This window comes from Pleurodeles waltl, chromosome 6, assembly GCF_031143425.1.
Source record: "Pleurodeles waltl isolate 20211129_DDA chromosome 6, aPleWal1.hap1.20221129, whole genome shotgun sequence".
In the NCBI taxonomy this organism is placed as follows: Eukaryota; Metazoa; Chordata; class Amphibia; order Caudata; family Salamandridae; genus Pleurodeles; species Pleurodeles waltl.
Window position 1 is genome coordinate 29,571,480 of NC_090445.1, and position 15,317 is coordinate 29,586,796.

General features: G+C 43.9%; 1 protein-coding gene across 2 annotated transcripts in view; it reads right to left on the reverse strand.

Annotated features, from left to right (window-relative positions):
• TTF1 (transcription termination factor 1) overlaps positions 1-15,317 on the reverse strand; it is a 52,924-nt gene that overhangs the window by 30,447 nt on the left and 7,160 nt on the right. For both annotated transcript variants that reach the window (XM_069237110.1, XM_069237108.1), the window contains exons 3-8: positions 13,531-13,730; positions 10,978-11,163; positions 10,588-10,666; positions 4,926-5,056; positions 837-1,074; positions 154-243 (exon numbers count right to left, since the gene is read on the reverse strand). In XM_069237110.1, coding sequence (XP_069093211.1) covers positions 154-243; positions 837-1,074; positions 4,926-5,056; positions 10,588-10,666; positions 10,978-11,163; positions 13,531-13,730 — 924 coding nt within the window. The remainder of the gene's footprint in view (positions 1-153; positions 244-836; positions 1,075-4,925; positions 5,057-10,587; positions 10,667-10,977; positions 11,164-13,530; positions 13,731-15,317) is intronic.

Genomic DNA, 15,317 nt, shown 5'->3' on the forward strand with positions numbered 1-15,317 from the left:
AAATCTTGTTAGGCCACAAAACAACCTGCCCCGTGAACAGTCGACAGTGTTGCAGGCCAAATAAAAGCTCACAGCCGATTACAACTGAATTAGTTCTAGTACACTAGCCTATAGGACATGCAGATAATGCTCATCCCCAAGCCGAGCTCATACCTCTGGATTATTCTGATCTTGGCCTTCAAAGCAGTCGGTCCACGGAACACTTTTGCACCCCGGGTCATCTTCTTAGTTAGGATACCATTCCTGGACAGAGAACATGGGAGGAAGAAGGAGTTAGGGTCTTAAACAGTTTCAACCTTGATGGTCTAGTTACAACGCTACTGTTCCATGATGTGCCAATAACACAAAAAATGATATACTCTTTTAGGATGCCTTGCCTCTCTGAACACCACGTGCCCGGCCTCTGCCTCGCAACAGCTTTGTGTGTTATGGAATCAACAAGAACAATTACACTTGCCTCTCCAAAGTCAACTATCTGGGAAAAGGTAAACTTAAGACAATGTATCCAGAGGAGGCTATTGTTAGACACAAGAGGGCGCTACATAGTAGCCAAAGGCATTGGATGAGATCTAGCACAAGTCAGCGTGCTGGAGGCCCGAGGGGATGTGAAAGATGCCAGCATTAACTAATATCTGCAGAATAACTTCCTATATATCGCAGGCAGCCCTGTGCTGCAGTCACAGCTAGACCTAATGGTGCAGCGGTGGGTGCACCTGAAAGTTAGGAGCAAGATTGGCATAAATGTAAGGAAAAGTTGTCAGTACATGCATTCCCGAAACCCGGTCACAAATGAAAAAACAGAGATAAGCAAAACATAGAGCGACATTTGTAATTACCATTTCAGCTTGCACTGCATCCAGTTCCTGGTCCCAACTTTGGCTGCCACCTCAACCCATGAGATGCCCTTGTAGAGCTGTGACCGCACCAGCAATGGGATATCTTCACGGCGGCTTTGCTCAATCTTGGAAGCCATGTCTTGCAGCTCCTCGGGAGAGCGGGACTTGACAACCACATGCTCCACCGCCTGCATCAGCTTTCGTTTCTCCTCCTTGCTCCAAGATCCCTGGTTAACAGCTACAGGGAGTGCAGAATTATTAGGCAAGTTGTATTTTTGAGGATTAATTTTATTATTGAACAACAACCATGTTCTCAATGAACCCAAAAAACTCATTAATATCAAAACTGAATATTTTTGGAAGTAGTTTTTAGTTTGTTTTTAGTTTTAGCTATGTTAGGGGGATATCTGTGTGTGCAGGTGACTATCACTGTGCATAATTATTAGGCAACTTGACAAAAAAAAATATATACCCATTTCAATTATTTATCATTACCAGTGAAACCAATATAACATCTCAACATTCACAAATATACATTTCTGACATTCAAAAACAAAAAAAAAACAAATCAGTGACCAATATAGCCACCTTTCTTTGCAAGGACACTCAAAAGCCTGTCATCCATGGATTCTGTCAGTGTTTTGATCTGTTCACCATCAACATTGCGTGCAGCAGCAACCACAGCCTCCCAGACACTGTTCAGAGAGGTGTACTGTTTTCCCTCCTTGTAAATCTCACATTTGATGATGGACCACAGGTTCTCAATGGGGTTCAGATCAGGTGAACAAGGAGGCCATGTCATTAGATTTCCTTCTTTTATACCCTTTCTTGCCAGCCACGCTGTGGAGTACTTGGACGCGTGTGATGGAGCATTGTCCTGCATGAAAATCATGTTTTTCTTGAAGGATGCAGACTTCTTCCTGTACCACTGCTTGAAGAAGGTGTCTTCCAGGAACTGGCAGTAGGACTGGGAGTTGAGCTTGACTCCATCCTCAACCCGAAAAGGCCCCACAAGCTCATCTTTGATGATACCAGCCCAAACCAGTACTCCACCTCCACCTTGCTGGCGTCTGAGTCGGACTGGAGCTCTCTGCCCTTTACCAATCCAGCCACGGGCCCATCCATCTGGCCCATCAAGACTCACTCTCATTTCATCAGTCCATAAAACCTTAGAAAAATCAGTCTTGAGATATTTCTTGGCCCAGTCTTGACGTTTCAGCTTGTGTGTCTTGTTCAGTGGTGGTCGTCTTTCAGCCTTTCTTACCTTGGCCATGTCTCTGAGTATTGCACACCTTGTGCTTTTGGGCACTCCAGTGATGTTGCAGCTCTGAAATATGGCCAAACTGGTGGCAAGTGGCATCGTGGCAGCTGCACGCTTGACTTTTCTCAGTTCATGGGCAGTTATTTTGCGCCTTGGTTTTTCCACACGCTTTTTTGAATGAAACGCTTGATTGTTCGATGATCACGCTTCAGAAGCTTTGCAATTTTAAGACCCATTTTGCCAAAGGAAAGGAAGTTGCCTAATAATTATGCACACCTGATATAGGGTGTTGATGTCATTAGACCACACCCCTTCTCATTACAGAGATGCACATCACCTAATATGCTTAATTGGTAGTAGGCTTTCGAGCCTATACAGCTTGGAGTAAGACAACATGCATAAAGAGGATGATGTGGTCAAAATACTCATTTGCCTAATAATTCTGCACTCCCTGTAGTTCAAACATGAAAACAAACACTGAATCTCTTCGCGCTTCTCACACCTTCTGCAACCCAACTGATTGGTGCTTGGGGGGAGCAGCCCTGGCGCCCTAGAGAAACATCGGCTAAAGACAACTGGTCTGAGGCACAATCTGCAGATGGACACCATAGAAATAAGTCAAGTATTGGCTCATGATTACTCTGATTTGAAATACATTAAAAATATTAGAGTCAGCCAGATTTCTAAGGTCTTTACCTGGGCTTTGTAAGACTTTTTATAGCACACTGGACTTCTAACCACCCTTTTATTCCTTCAACTTCCTAACGAGAGACTGAAAATTTCTCCTCTTTTTGTCCCGCAGCAAAACCCTTTTACCTTTATTTTTAAGAATACTTTGATCTGTTTCTTTTTTTTTTAAACAATGGTAGTTTGTCCTTCTTTTAAAAAAATAAAAACCTCTGCTCACTGAGCGCTTCACAAAGAGATGGAGACACATCTTGTGAATCCCGTATGATGCGTGTGAGACGCTACCAAAAAACCCAGACTTTCGAGGCATGGAATGCATGGACACTGAAAGACACGAAACCTGAGAAACAGTCGCACTGTCACTCACCCCTCCAGAGAAACCCATTCACACTCATCATTCACCCATCTTGCTCATGTTTAACCTCACACCCTTTCAGCCCTCTGCAATTGTATGCATGGGGATTCTACCAGCCATGTACTTGTTTTCCGTTCTTAGGTACACTGACACCCACTGCAACATGTGCGCTAAAGCAGAGGAACATACCATGTCCGAGCTAGCCCGCCAAAACCTGTTCCTGTCAAACCTAGGGCACAAAGAGCAAGGAAAAGCTCGGTTTTAAAAGGTTCCCTTTAAATATGATGGTATTTGGAGTACAGTTCAACTTTAAGGACTGAAAATAAAACCGCAAAACACCACAAGTTTCAAAGATGACAATTCTGATTTTTAAACTGGGCACAGGGTTAGCACGAGGGTAGAGTCAGAACAAAGGCTAATGCCACAGGTTGGATCATGCTTCTGGTTGATGTTCCGAATTAAAAATCAGAGGTAGATAAAAACTAGAATCAGGGTCCAGGTCAGGGAAAAGGTTACTGCTGGAGATCTGATCTTGTTCCTGGTTAGTGTTTAAAGGTGAAGTCGGATTAGGGCAAAGGTCAGGTCAAGGGTTATTCTTGGAGCTCGAATCTTGTTCATAGTGTTTAGAGGCTAGGTCAGCTCAGGATTATGGTTTAGGGTCAAGTCAGGACAAGGGTTACTGCTGGAGATAGGGTCTTGTCCAAGGTTAGAGTTTAGAGGCAAGGTAAGGTCAATATTAGGGTTTAGAGCCAGGGTCAACGTTGGGTCATAGTTAGAGGTAAGGGCAGGATCAGGTAAGGGCAGGTTAAGGTGGGACTTATGGATATATTGATGTGTGCTTGGGTTGGGGATGGGACACTGTCAAGTCCAGAATCAAGGGTAGTGTTAGTAAAGGCCACTTGCTAGGACTGAAACAGAAACATATTCATAATACGCGTTTTGTTTAGGGTCGGGTCAGCTACAGGATCAGTGCTAGGGTTAAATTTCACAGGGAAAATAGTTAATTTCCTACTAAAATGTAGGCCTTCCGACCAGTATAACAAAGTCTTTAGTTGGATGCAGTTTGAGATTACATTGTCAGACATACTTTCAAGTGAATGCATTTTCAAACTTCACTTTTCAAATTTATGCCCTACAGTAATTTTGAATCAGCCCATCGTGCCAGCAGCTGACTGGTCTGCAACAAGCACAGCTGCCACTTGTCCCAGACACAAACACTGTGATTTTGGGAAAAGAGGTTTGGTCCCTCTGCAGCTGCATTTTTTAAAATAAAGTTGGTGGTTCTCAGGAGCAGCTGTTAGATGGAGTAGACCGCCATGCAAATATGAAGATGTATAGCCAAACTAGGAAGTCTCCCTTTCATCAGCACGTTCTTACTGCTTCCTGAATGATACAGCAAAGCCTGTGACCACCCACCCTCTTGGCGAACAGCCCACTCCAAAAAATATATACTGTAGTTGCCTCTAACTATACCACACATCATGATGTACTGTGTAGTATCGCACTCTGGAGGTACCTACTTAACTACACAAAGTGACCCGCTGTCTCTGGGGGCGTGTCTGTAGCACCAGGACACACTGAGGAATTTGGATACTTTATAAAACTAAACCTCAACTCAGATCACATAGATATTGCCAATGAAACAAAATAATTGAGAAATTTAACCCTAGATAATATCAAGCAGTGGCTTCTGTGAGCTACATAATGTTAATACTGAAAATGGATGAATACCAGACACCCGTGCTTCTAGGCTATTCTGCGTGCAAGAACACCCAAGGCTGCTTACGATTGCGAAGCTGGGAGAACTTCAACGCCACGGAGAGTCTACTGCGGCCAATATTGTCAGAGATCTTGTTCCAGTTGTTGCCACAAGTGGCGTGTTGTCGTAGCAACAGATCGGTTTCCTCCTGGGTGTATCTAGCAGGGGAGAAAAAAATATTACATAGCCACGGATTACTAGCCAGTTCGGACAGTCCACAATGAGACATCTCCAACTTGCCCACAGCGATGAGGGTGCTGTGGGGTCCATCTGTTAGCAGTAATGTAAACAGTGCGAAGGGGAGAACATGAAGAGCTGTGGATGGCAAACACAGACTGGAAGGGCGCACTCAGACCTCTCTGCAAGCACAGACCATCCCTCTGATCAAGGACTGCTACCCCCAAGTGACCTCCTGGGGCACTGCAAGGTGGGTTGGTTTGTACCACTTGTATGGAAAACTGGTTAGTGCAGTTAAGAATAGGAGCCCTATGTTACCGGGCGTCCAGGGGCACGCCCATAAACCTATATGTATAGGCTTCCAAAGCAGGCACTCTGATAACTTGTTGTCACAAACACGTTTAATCCCTGGCCCGGGATTGTTAAGTGCAAATATTATTCAATTTATTTGTTTGGAAGGCTGAACAGCTGCCTTGAAATTGCTGGGAAAAGAACATGCGAATGAGCGCACTGAATGCACCTTGTCACTCAGAGATTCAGCTTTACCCTCACTTGTTCGAGGCCACTGCCACGGCCAGGAACCAAGGACAATCCCAAAGTCCCTTATCGGATATACATCTCCAGCCTGATCCCCACAAAGGGATATGCCCTCCATTACTTTAAAAACTCCTCCTCATACATTACCAAATGTCTACCTTCCTAGCCCAGAACATCAGAGTTTGTCTCTTTTCTAGATTCTCCTTTGCCTGTGACTACTGGTTACTCTGATCCTGCTCACATTATCAAGCTCGAAAGCTGGACTGTATTCCCTTCACCCCACCCCCCCAGGAATACTTCCTCCAACGAAGTAAATTCTGCCCCTAAAAAACTCATATTCAGCTTCTTAACCCACAAATACCCAACTCTAACTCACTCTCTGATCTATCTTTACTTTTGACTGATGATTGCCCTCAACCTGCCCGAACCATCGACTTCAAAAACTGGAATGATCATTGTACACAGAAACCCGCTCAGTCTCAAACGAGAAACAGTATCAATGAACAAAATCACCACCATTACGGTCCCACTCCACAAGCCCATGAGAGTACACTACCCTGACTACAATCCCTTTACAGCCTTAAGTAGAACCAAGAGCAGCTCCTAGGAGCTTCTACAATTTAACGTCAATAAGTAACATTATGAGCCAAACTAGATAACTTCGAAGGAGCAATCCACTCTCCAGCTACAGATCTGATACTCCCAAACCACACAGATGTAGAGATTGAAAACCCCCCCTAATAACTCTCACATGAACAGGTCACACTACAAGGTAACCAGACGGCCCCGCCCATCCACCCCCAGACATAACAAAAAGCTCCACCCAACGAGAGCTCGCAATTTCTAAAGGGGACACAGATATGCTTTTCGATGAAAACGACACGGCAAACCCAACCCACCCATTCCCAAGCATCTTCATCATTCGGTTAGTTGTGGCCAAGTGAAAGGAAGTATTGTACCAGACTGAAAGATCCTAGCAATCTTGTTACTGTTCTGCATCACAAACTACTAAAAAGTGAACAATCTTACCTGAAGTATGTATTGTATTCAATTGTAGTAGTATTTATATAGTGCTTACTACCTCTGACGAGATGGCGAAGCGCTTTATGTGCTACCTACCTGCATTTAAACACTGCACTAAAATTGCTGAAACCATCTATACCTACAGTATTGACGTTCTTCACTGAGGCTTGACTAAATAAATCCTATGCAACTCTGATCAACCTACTGGTCCCTTCCGACTTCTTTACCAAAATAATGGATTGTGAGGGACATACTAGAGAAGGGGTCACCGTCATTCTACTCCACATTCAAATGCTTGGAAGAATAAACTGCACTACTGAAGCAAATTACTCCAAAATACACATTACGAACTACCAGGAGACAACCAGCTTTTATGGGGGCGTCAACGTCCATTGGAATGATCCTATGGAATTTCAAGTTTCTCAACTGAGCACCGTTTGGAACAACAATGATCTGACAGTTTGTACAGCCATACTGACATGGAAGGATCCACCTAAACGCACTGATTGCAAACCCCTCATTAGAATCCCTGCTAGACTAGTACGTCAGTTCTCTTCTCCCTCCCCTCTGAGGGGGCTGTAACCAAGGCTAAATAATCAGACGTAAACAATGGATCAGAGGCGCAAAGCTAATCAATACCATGGAGTTCACCTCAAAATACTTGTCACAACTACAACCGCTGAACAGAGGTAAACAGCAACCTTTGTGAGTGACCACTACAATGAAACCACAGCCAACATTATGAAGGAAGGAACTCCCAACAGTATAATAATGAACTAAATAAATGTAACGGTCAACCTAGCTTAGTTGAGATGGAAACAAAACCCCTCAATCATGAACATGGCCAAATTTCGCAGTGAAAGAAAAAAATTTACAAAAGCAATGCGTTTCTGCTCAAAGCTTCCTTCTTCAGAACTCAGCTACAAAAAAAAGCAAGAACATGTCCAAGAATATGGACATTATTAAACGACATACCCATCCAACCACTAAGCAGATATGTCAATGTTTAAAAAAAAGAAGTGTTCAAATTCTTTGTAGAGATGATATAAAAAAAAAAATTGAGCTATCAACTGCAACAATTTAATTAACAATGCTCACTTCTCTCTCCAGCCCTGAAGAGCAATGCTATATGAAGCAAGTTCATGAGCATAAATGAAGGCGATCAAAAGACAGTAGCATGAAATAGACCAGCTTTGCCCTTCACTGATCCAATTACCGCCACTTTAAAGAGTTCAGCACTCACATCAACCTTTACTGGACAGCTGATCAACTCCTCGCTTGCCCAAGGAGAAAATAGAACAGGTCGCCCACTCCGAAAATAAACAAATATAAAAAATGCCTACCTGGAAGACCTGAACAACTTCCCCCCAGCTACTAATTCCCATTTCCTAGTGAATCCTGAAAAAGTCATGATATCAACCAGAATTAAGGACAACAACTGAAAGTGTCACATGGAACCCTGACTATACCACCATATTACGCTAAGACACCAATATGCTCTTCTCCCCCCTTCTGGCTTCCAACTCAACTCAAACAACACAACACAACACAACACAACGAACACCACAACCTATTAGACTATCATCAGCCTGGTTTTAGAATTACCTGTACCACAGAAATAGCCAATAAATACATCATGGATGATGCTCTATGCCTACTGGACAAAGGAGATTCATGTCTACTCTTCCACCCACAGCGCCTCACACGATCAATCACAGCTGGCTTCTACCTGGACCTGTGACCTCTGGGCAAAATCCTTACACACGCCGACCTCTTCAGTTACCTCAATGCAGATGATACACAGCTGTAACTAAAAGTTTTTCGAGAAGACATATTCTTTCTAGATTAAACTTTAAAGGGCATCCAAGTAGGAGTGTCTTTCAACAACCTCAAACTAAACCCGCTGAAGAAGGAATATTCCTCATCTTCCTTCCTCAAAGTCCGATCACTGTCCAAGACTAGCTGTGCTCAACAAATTGACTAAATCGCAAACCCAAAATTACTGAATGCACAAAACCTCTCAGGATCACTCGACAATAATCTTAATTTACAAGAAGCCATAATCGTCATAACAAAGAGTGCACAGCATCAACTCTGACTTCTCAGAAACAGCGAACCCTTCATTCCAGAATCAGATTAACTCCCAACCTCCCCCCACTCCTCCCCCTCAACTGACTATTTTCCTTTCTTTTTGGGGGCATCCTCCAAATCCCTCTTTAAACCCAAAATATTTAACCCAACCCATATTTAACAATAAAATACTTACCATGATAAATGCATGCGTAGAAAAAACCAAAGTGTGGGAAAGGTACCACACTGTAAATACCCAATTGTAAAGGTAAACCACCCCCCCCCACCTCCAAAGCACTCCTGTCACCCCTCAGCGCTGCAGCAAGTCTGATCTCATGCTTGAGAAGTTTCAAACAGTTTACTCCAGTGTGCATCACCTTCAACTGGCTACAGACAGAAGCACAAAGCATATTCAAAGTGGCCTACATTGCTCAAAGTCCTGCACTTTGGCACCATGAAATGCCAGTTATAAAAACTCATCCCTTCGAAGGGCCAAATCCATGCTTCTAGAACCACCCAGGTTCAAACAATAAAGAACCATTTCTTGAAATTTTTCTGGAAATGCACTCAGAACACAGAACTCAGTCCCCTAGAGATATGTACAAGCTCCTTGAATGAAGCACTCAAGGAGATGCTAAAATTCCCGCTAATCCAAAAATACCTCCTATGTTAACTACCACTGCCAACATTTATCCTCTGCAAAGAGAATCTGTTACTTTCCACTCAAATATTTTGGACTTCATGGAAACCCTACAATTCTAAGGAATTCTTGTTTAACTTTATTTGCAACGTTCGGATTGCTACTGAAAAGCATTCTGACACCTTAGGGTCTAGTACGCGCTATATAAAACGGAAAAGAAATAAAATAAACTTCCTTCTAAATACCCTGTTGTCACAACCATTACACTCACTCCCTTTTGCACCACAGCTGTCATAAGATATATGTGATATAGCACCCTCTGTTATACATTATAAAGAGATTGCAGGTCACCAAGGGGTTCCGTGACCATATAGATGAACAAGGTCAAAGTTAAAATGCTTTTTTTAAAGTCATGCAAACTCCTCAGTGACTTGCAGGATCCTTCTGAGATATGGCAGGGGATATGCAACTCTTTATACTACAGGCTCACTCGTCACCCTTCCCACAAACTGCTTAAATCCTTGTCCCCTGCCGTTTCTTACAAGGCAAATGGCACGTTTACAGAATAAAAGTAGAATTTGTAGTACAATATTTAACACAAAAAAAAGGATTAGTAATTTGCTAAAAAAAGATATTGGAATAATTTTAATTCAAGTCATGTTAAAAACAATGCTGTAACTCATAATGTGGTGAAACATGCAGATTCTATATTTCCTGTAATAACCTACAGCACGAAACAAAGTTGCCATTTTTCCTTTCTCCTGATCACGCTTCATTTTAGAAGAACATATCAGAATTATGAAAATCCAGTTTCCATTTTGCATTGAAGTGGAACTGTAGCGCTGCATGACCTGCCTTTCTCACCTTGTCTACTGGCTGCAGGCGCTAGGACGTCACAACTTAAGTGTAATAAATGATTACAATTAAGCAGCAATGCATCTCTTTGTTAAAGGGGACTAGAGCTGTCACACCTTGATTGTAAAAAGGAAATTAGAAACTAGCTTTTATACAGGTACTGCAGGCTCCCACATGTAATAAGACAATACACAATATTACAACTGATGGTCATGAAACACGAGTTACAACATTCTGCAACTCATAGAAGGGGGCAAGGAAGCGTATCAGTTTCGCACTGGGACACAGCTGTTTATTTGATGCATTTCAAAACGTTTGAGAATGCCCTTACTTCTTGTACAACTTCTCCTCCTCTGTATAAATAACTCACAGCTTTAATGTCCTTACCTTCCTTTGTAATTTTGAAGGTCGAACATTTTCTGCGCTCTGCCTAGCACGAGTTTACTTGGCCGTGGAATCCCAACAGCTTTAAGCAAAGAGAAGAAAAGAGTCACTGTGAGCAGAAGAATCAGAAGGTGCAAATACATTTAATAAATGTGGATGTAAGAGGTTGAGGAACACTAGCAGCACATCAGCCTCCAAGCCCAGGTAACCTGAGCCACACAGTAAAGTGGCTTTTCAATAGCACTGGGCCTCTTACTCGGAAATCACTGCATAAAATACAGAATGTGGAAACACTTTAGGGTCAATTTATATTAAGCCCACCTACTCAGACATTCAACAACAGAAAACATACAGCATTGCATGATGGATCACCGAAACATCCAGTAAACTCACCAATGTAATCGCTCAAACTATGGCGCTTTTTCACTTCGGATATAGCTTGGGCTTCTTCCGGATACCGATGGGTGTGCGTAACTTTGTCCGCGGCATCGATCCCAGTCACTTCCAAATAGTGTTGCATGTTCTTTCTGATCTGCTCATTTTCCTCTGCGCTAAAGCGGCCAAACCGGATGGGGATCCCTGAGAACCAGGACAAATGCTGATCAGGAGAGAGGGGAGTCAGCTTGCAAAGGTTATTGACATTAACTGCATTACAGAGCAATTCATTAAAGGTATGGCTGGTATGGGCAAGTGGTTGTGGAGGCAGTGGGTGAGGAGAGGGTGCAAGGGGACAGGCCTGATTATTACATCAGTGTATGCAAACATTTGCTTTTGAGTTTTTGCAAAACCTTTAGGGGCAGTTTCCCACTCTGGAAACTTCCATAAAACCACTCCTCTCAAAAACATATAAATACAGAAGTGCCTTCCCAGTGTCAGAAGTAAAGAGGGACACCATATAAAAGGATTTCTTCTGAGGTGAAACAGTTTTCTGTGTGGAGGAAAAAAAATCAAAAAAGGAAAATGCACAAATGCACATTTCCTCAAGATATACTCCTAAGCATTTTCCCCTAGTAGAAAACATGTCCGCTTTCCCTCTATGTGCATTTCTGGAAGTTTCTAACCCTTGTAGATTTTAGAGAGTGCTCCTGGAAATATACTACTGTTGTTTATTTCCAGGAGCACCCCTGGGATTTCTAGTAAATTCCATAAAAGTCAGAAATTGACTTTACATGCTACAGAAAATCTAGGGGAGTAGAGTTTGGACTGTTACAAAGTAGGCTTCATGATTTGGATCCATTATCCCTAACCATGTTATCATCTATGTTGAACACCCCGGGTCTCTGATATCAGTGTGAGCCTGGCAACTCCTGACAACACTGCAAAGCAGAAATTGGTGCTATGACACCCAGCTGATCATCTGACTGACCGAAAACCCCACAACTACCAAGAAAAATGTCCACAACAGGATGAAAGCTGTGGTCGCATGGTTGAAGGATGGCTGCCTCAAGCTCAACTCTGACAAAACCGAAATCCTCATCCTGGGACCCTCCACATCAGCCTGGGATGACTCCTGTTGGCCTGCTTCCTTCGGCACACCCTCCCACCCCATCAAACCACACATGCAACCTCGGCTTCATCCTGGATCCACCGCTCACCATGACGCATCAAGTCAACTCGGTTGCATCCTTCTGTTTTCAAACTCTCCAACTGCTCCGGAAAATCTACAAATGGATCCCAAATGACTGCTGCAAAACCGTAACCCACGTCCTGGTCACAAGCAGACTCAACTATGGCACCGACCTTTACACCAGCACCACCCAGAAGAACTTGAAGAAACTACAGCACATCAAAATGCCTCCGCCAGACTCGTCCTGGACGTCCCATGCCGCAAGCACATCACCAGACACCTTAGGGACTTCCATTGGCTCCCTGTTGAGAAGAGGATCAACTCCAACCTCCTCGTCCACGCTTACAAGGCGCTCCACGATCTAGGACCCACCTACCTCAACCACCTCATCTTCCACTCCCCCGCCAGTCCTCTCCGCTCAACAGGCACTAGCCTCTGTATCCCGCTTACGGAAGACCTCAGCTGGAGGAAGATCCTTTGCCTACCTAAGAGCTGGGACACCTTGCCTCCCCACCTCAGGCAGTCACCATCGTTGCCTCAATCCAGGAAGGACCTTAAAACCTGGCTCTTTGACTGAAGGACAGAGGATCAACCCCCTCAGTGCCTTGAGACCCTTACGAGTGAGTAGTTGCACTCTATAAATATAACTGATTGATTAAATACTGATTATTGAGTGCGCTCATTTTTAGTGAAGGTAAATGTTGACATATTAATGAAGGAGAGAATGCAAGAGGAACCTCCAGGAATCACACCTATTTTAAAACAAACAGTAAAATATCTGGGATTCAAGCTGAACACTCCCAAGTCCTCAGGACCCTCTTGAAATAAATATTCTTGATTACCTCTTAGTAGGGACTGCAGCTGCCTGGTCTTGCCCAAAAGGAGGGGGCGACTCAAAGAATCTCTGAGCAACAGGCAGCAGAACAAGGGATCCATATGAGCTACACAGACAGCATCTGCATCTTTTTGCAGACTTGAAAGGTGCGCCATATCTCATAGCACCACGAGAGCAAACGTCAGTCATCCATGCAGCAGAAACGAAACACACACAGCGGTATGGACAAACCTTAGAGAGGGAAGAGGACAAAGACAATACTATATCCCTCACCCCAATTACATATGGGTTTTAACTCCTACATGTACTGGTTCTCATGTCTCCCAGAAAGATGGCTGCAAGATGGCTGCACTATCCTGTACATATGTGTTGTTTCATGTCATCAGTGCAGTCACCAAAACCTTCCTTCCCTTTCTCAATAGCCAAAATGTAGTTTCTAAGAGAGCATTAAGTCATGACTCATTAAAATCACTGGCTGCCCTGAGTTACATCCTTCCTCAGGTAAGGATATCCGCACATCTCTCGGACAGCTTTTCCCACATACCTTGCTTCTTGAATTCTTTAAACCTCTCCAAATCGTGTCGGAGTATTTCTTTGATGCTATGTCGATTCTTGCTCCGGACATTTGGAATCAATTCCTCGAGTTGGCAAAGCGCCTTCTCATATTCCGAGTCCATGGACACCCTCAGTGGTTGTTTTTCTCCAACGTCAGCGTCAACAGATGCGTCTTCCCCCAGGTCTAACCTGAATAAGAGACCAGTGAAATTATTCATCCTTTTGGTGTCATCACTGAGACATACTTAGGTTATGCCACAGAAGAGACCAAGTAAAAACAAAAAGGGGTTATCCTAGAGGGTAAAACCCAACAAGATCACCCCAAGCGCTCTCAAATAAGAAGTGGGACCTGAGTGCACAGTGACATGCTTCTGCGTGGTGGGTGCGCCCGCACAATAGGAAGAATACGGGTGCACTGTGTCATGCTGCTGCTGCTATGAGAAGTATGAATGCCCAATGCTGTCATCCGAGAGTGCATAAACAAGTGGAACATGATTGCACAATAAAACACTGCTATCTGGAAACACTCAAACACAACTTCAGCAACAGGGGTGCATAATTGTCATGCTGTTGCTATTGTGGAGCACGTGCAATCAAACTCAGCATAAGTGCACAATTTCACACTTCTGCTACCTGGGAGCGATCATTGGCAACAAAAACATGAGAGCAGAAAGCCTACTGCAGTAATCAGAGTGCCCTTGGACAACAAATAGAACAGCAGAACACAGTGGCATGCTGCTACTGTCTGGAAGAGTTCATGGAAACCGTGAGAGTACAGAGGCAAGCGTCTGTCTGCTGGGATGCTCACACAGAACACGGAGGAGGAGTATGGGCGAACGGTATCATTCGGGAGCTACCTCAGAGCGGGTACCAGCAAACTCAACATGAGCGCAGTTTCAAGCAGCTATCTGGGATTGATTATAGGGAATACGCTCAAGATGAGCACGCAATGTCACCCCTTCTTCTACGTGTGTGCATTCATAGACCCCCAAACTCAACGTCAGCATACAAAGTCGTGTTCTGCTGCCTGGTAGCATTCATACACCAAACACAAGCACACACCATGCTCCTGCTATCTCAGATGAATCACAGACAACATTAATACAGTGTCATGATTCTACTTTCTCAGAGCACTCAACAACCACAAACCCAACATGAGCGTGCGCCATCCTTCCGCCAGGTGGGAGCATTCATGGGCCAAAACTAAACAAGACCACACAATGAAACGCTTCCATCTAGAAGAGTTCATACACTCCAAACTTAAAGTGAGCACACGTCAAGTTTCTTCTACCAAAACTCAGTGAGCACACATGCTTCTGATATCCGAGAGCATTCACAGACCACAAACTCACCATGATCACATAATATCATGCTGCTACGGCCTGTGACCGCTCAGACAAGAAGCAGAACACAGGTGTACAGTGATACCTCCTGGGCCTATTCACATAAACAAGGAGAACATAAAGTGCACAGTGGCATGCTGGGGCTTCCACAGAAGGGGGTTTCTTCTACACTGCAAGGCATGTGAAAGCATGCTTCCAGTAACCCATTCTACCACCACTGGTTGAAGTGCCTTTGAATATCGTGTTCGAGTTGAGTGCATCATTTTAGACAAGTGACCGGTTAGGATTAACAAGGAAGTGTGTTGCACCTCTGATGAAGTAAAGCTTGCTAGCTAGGCCCTAAGTGAACACCATGGGCATAGTGCTAGAATTGGATCCCTGATAGTTGGGAGTGATGGCTTCAGACAGGATGTTAACTGCAACAGAAACAGCA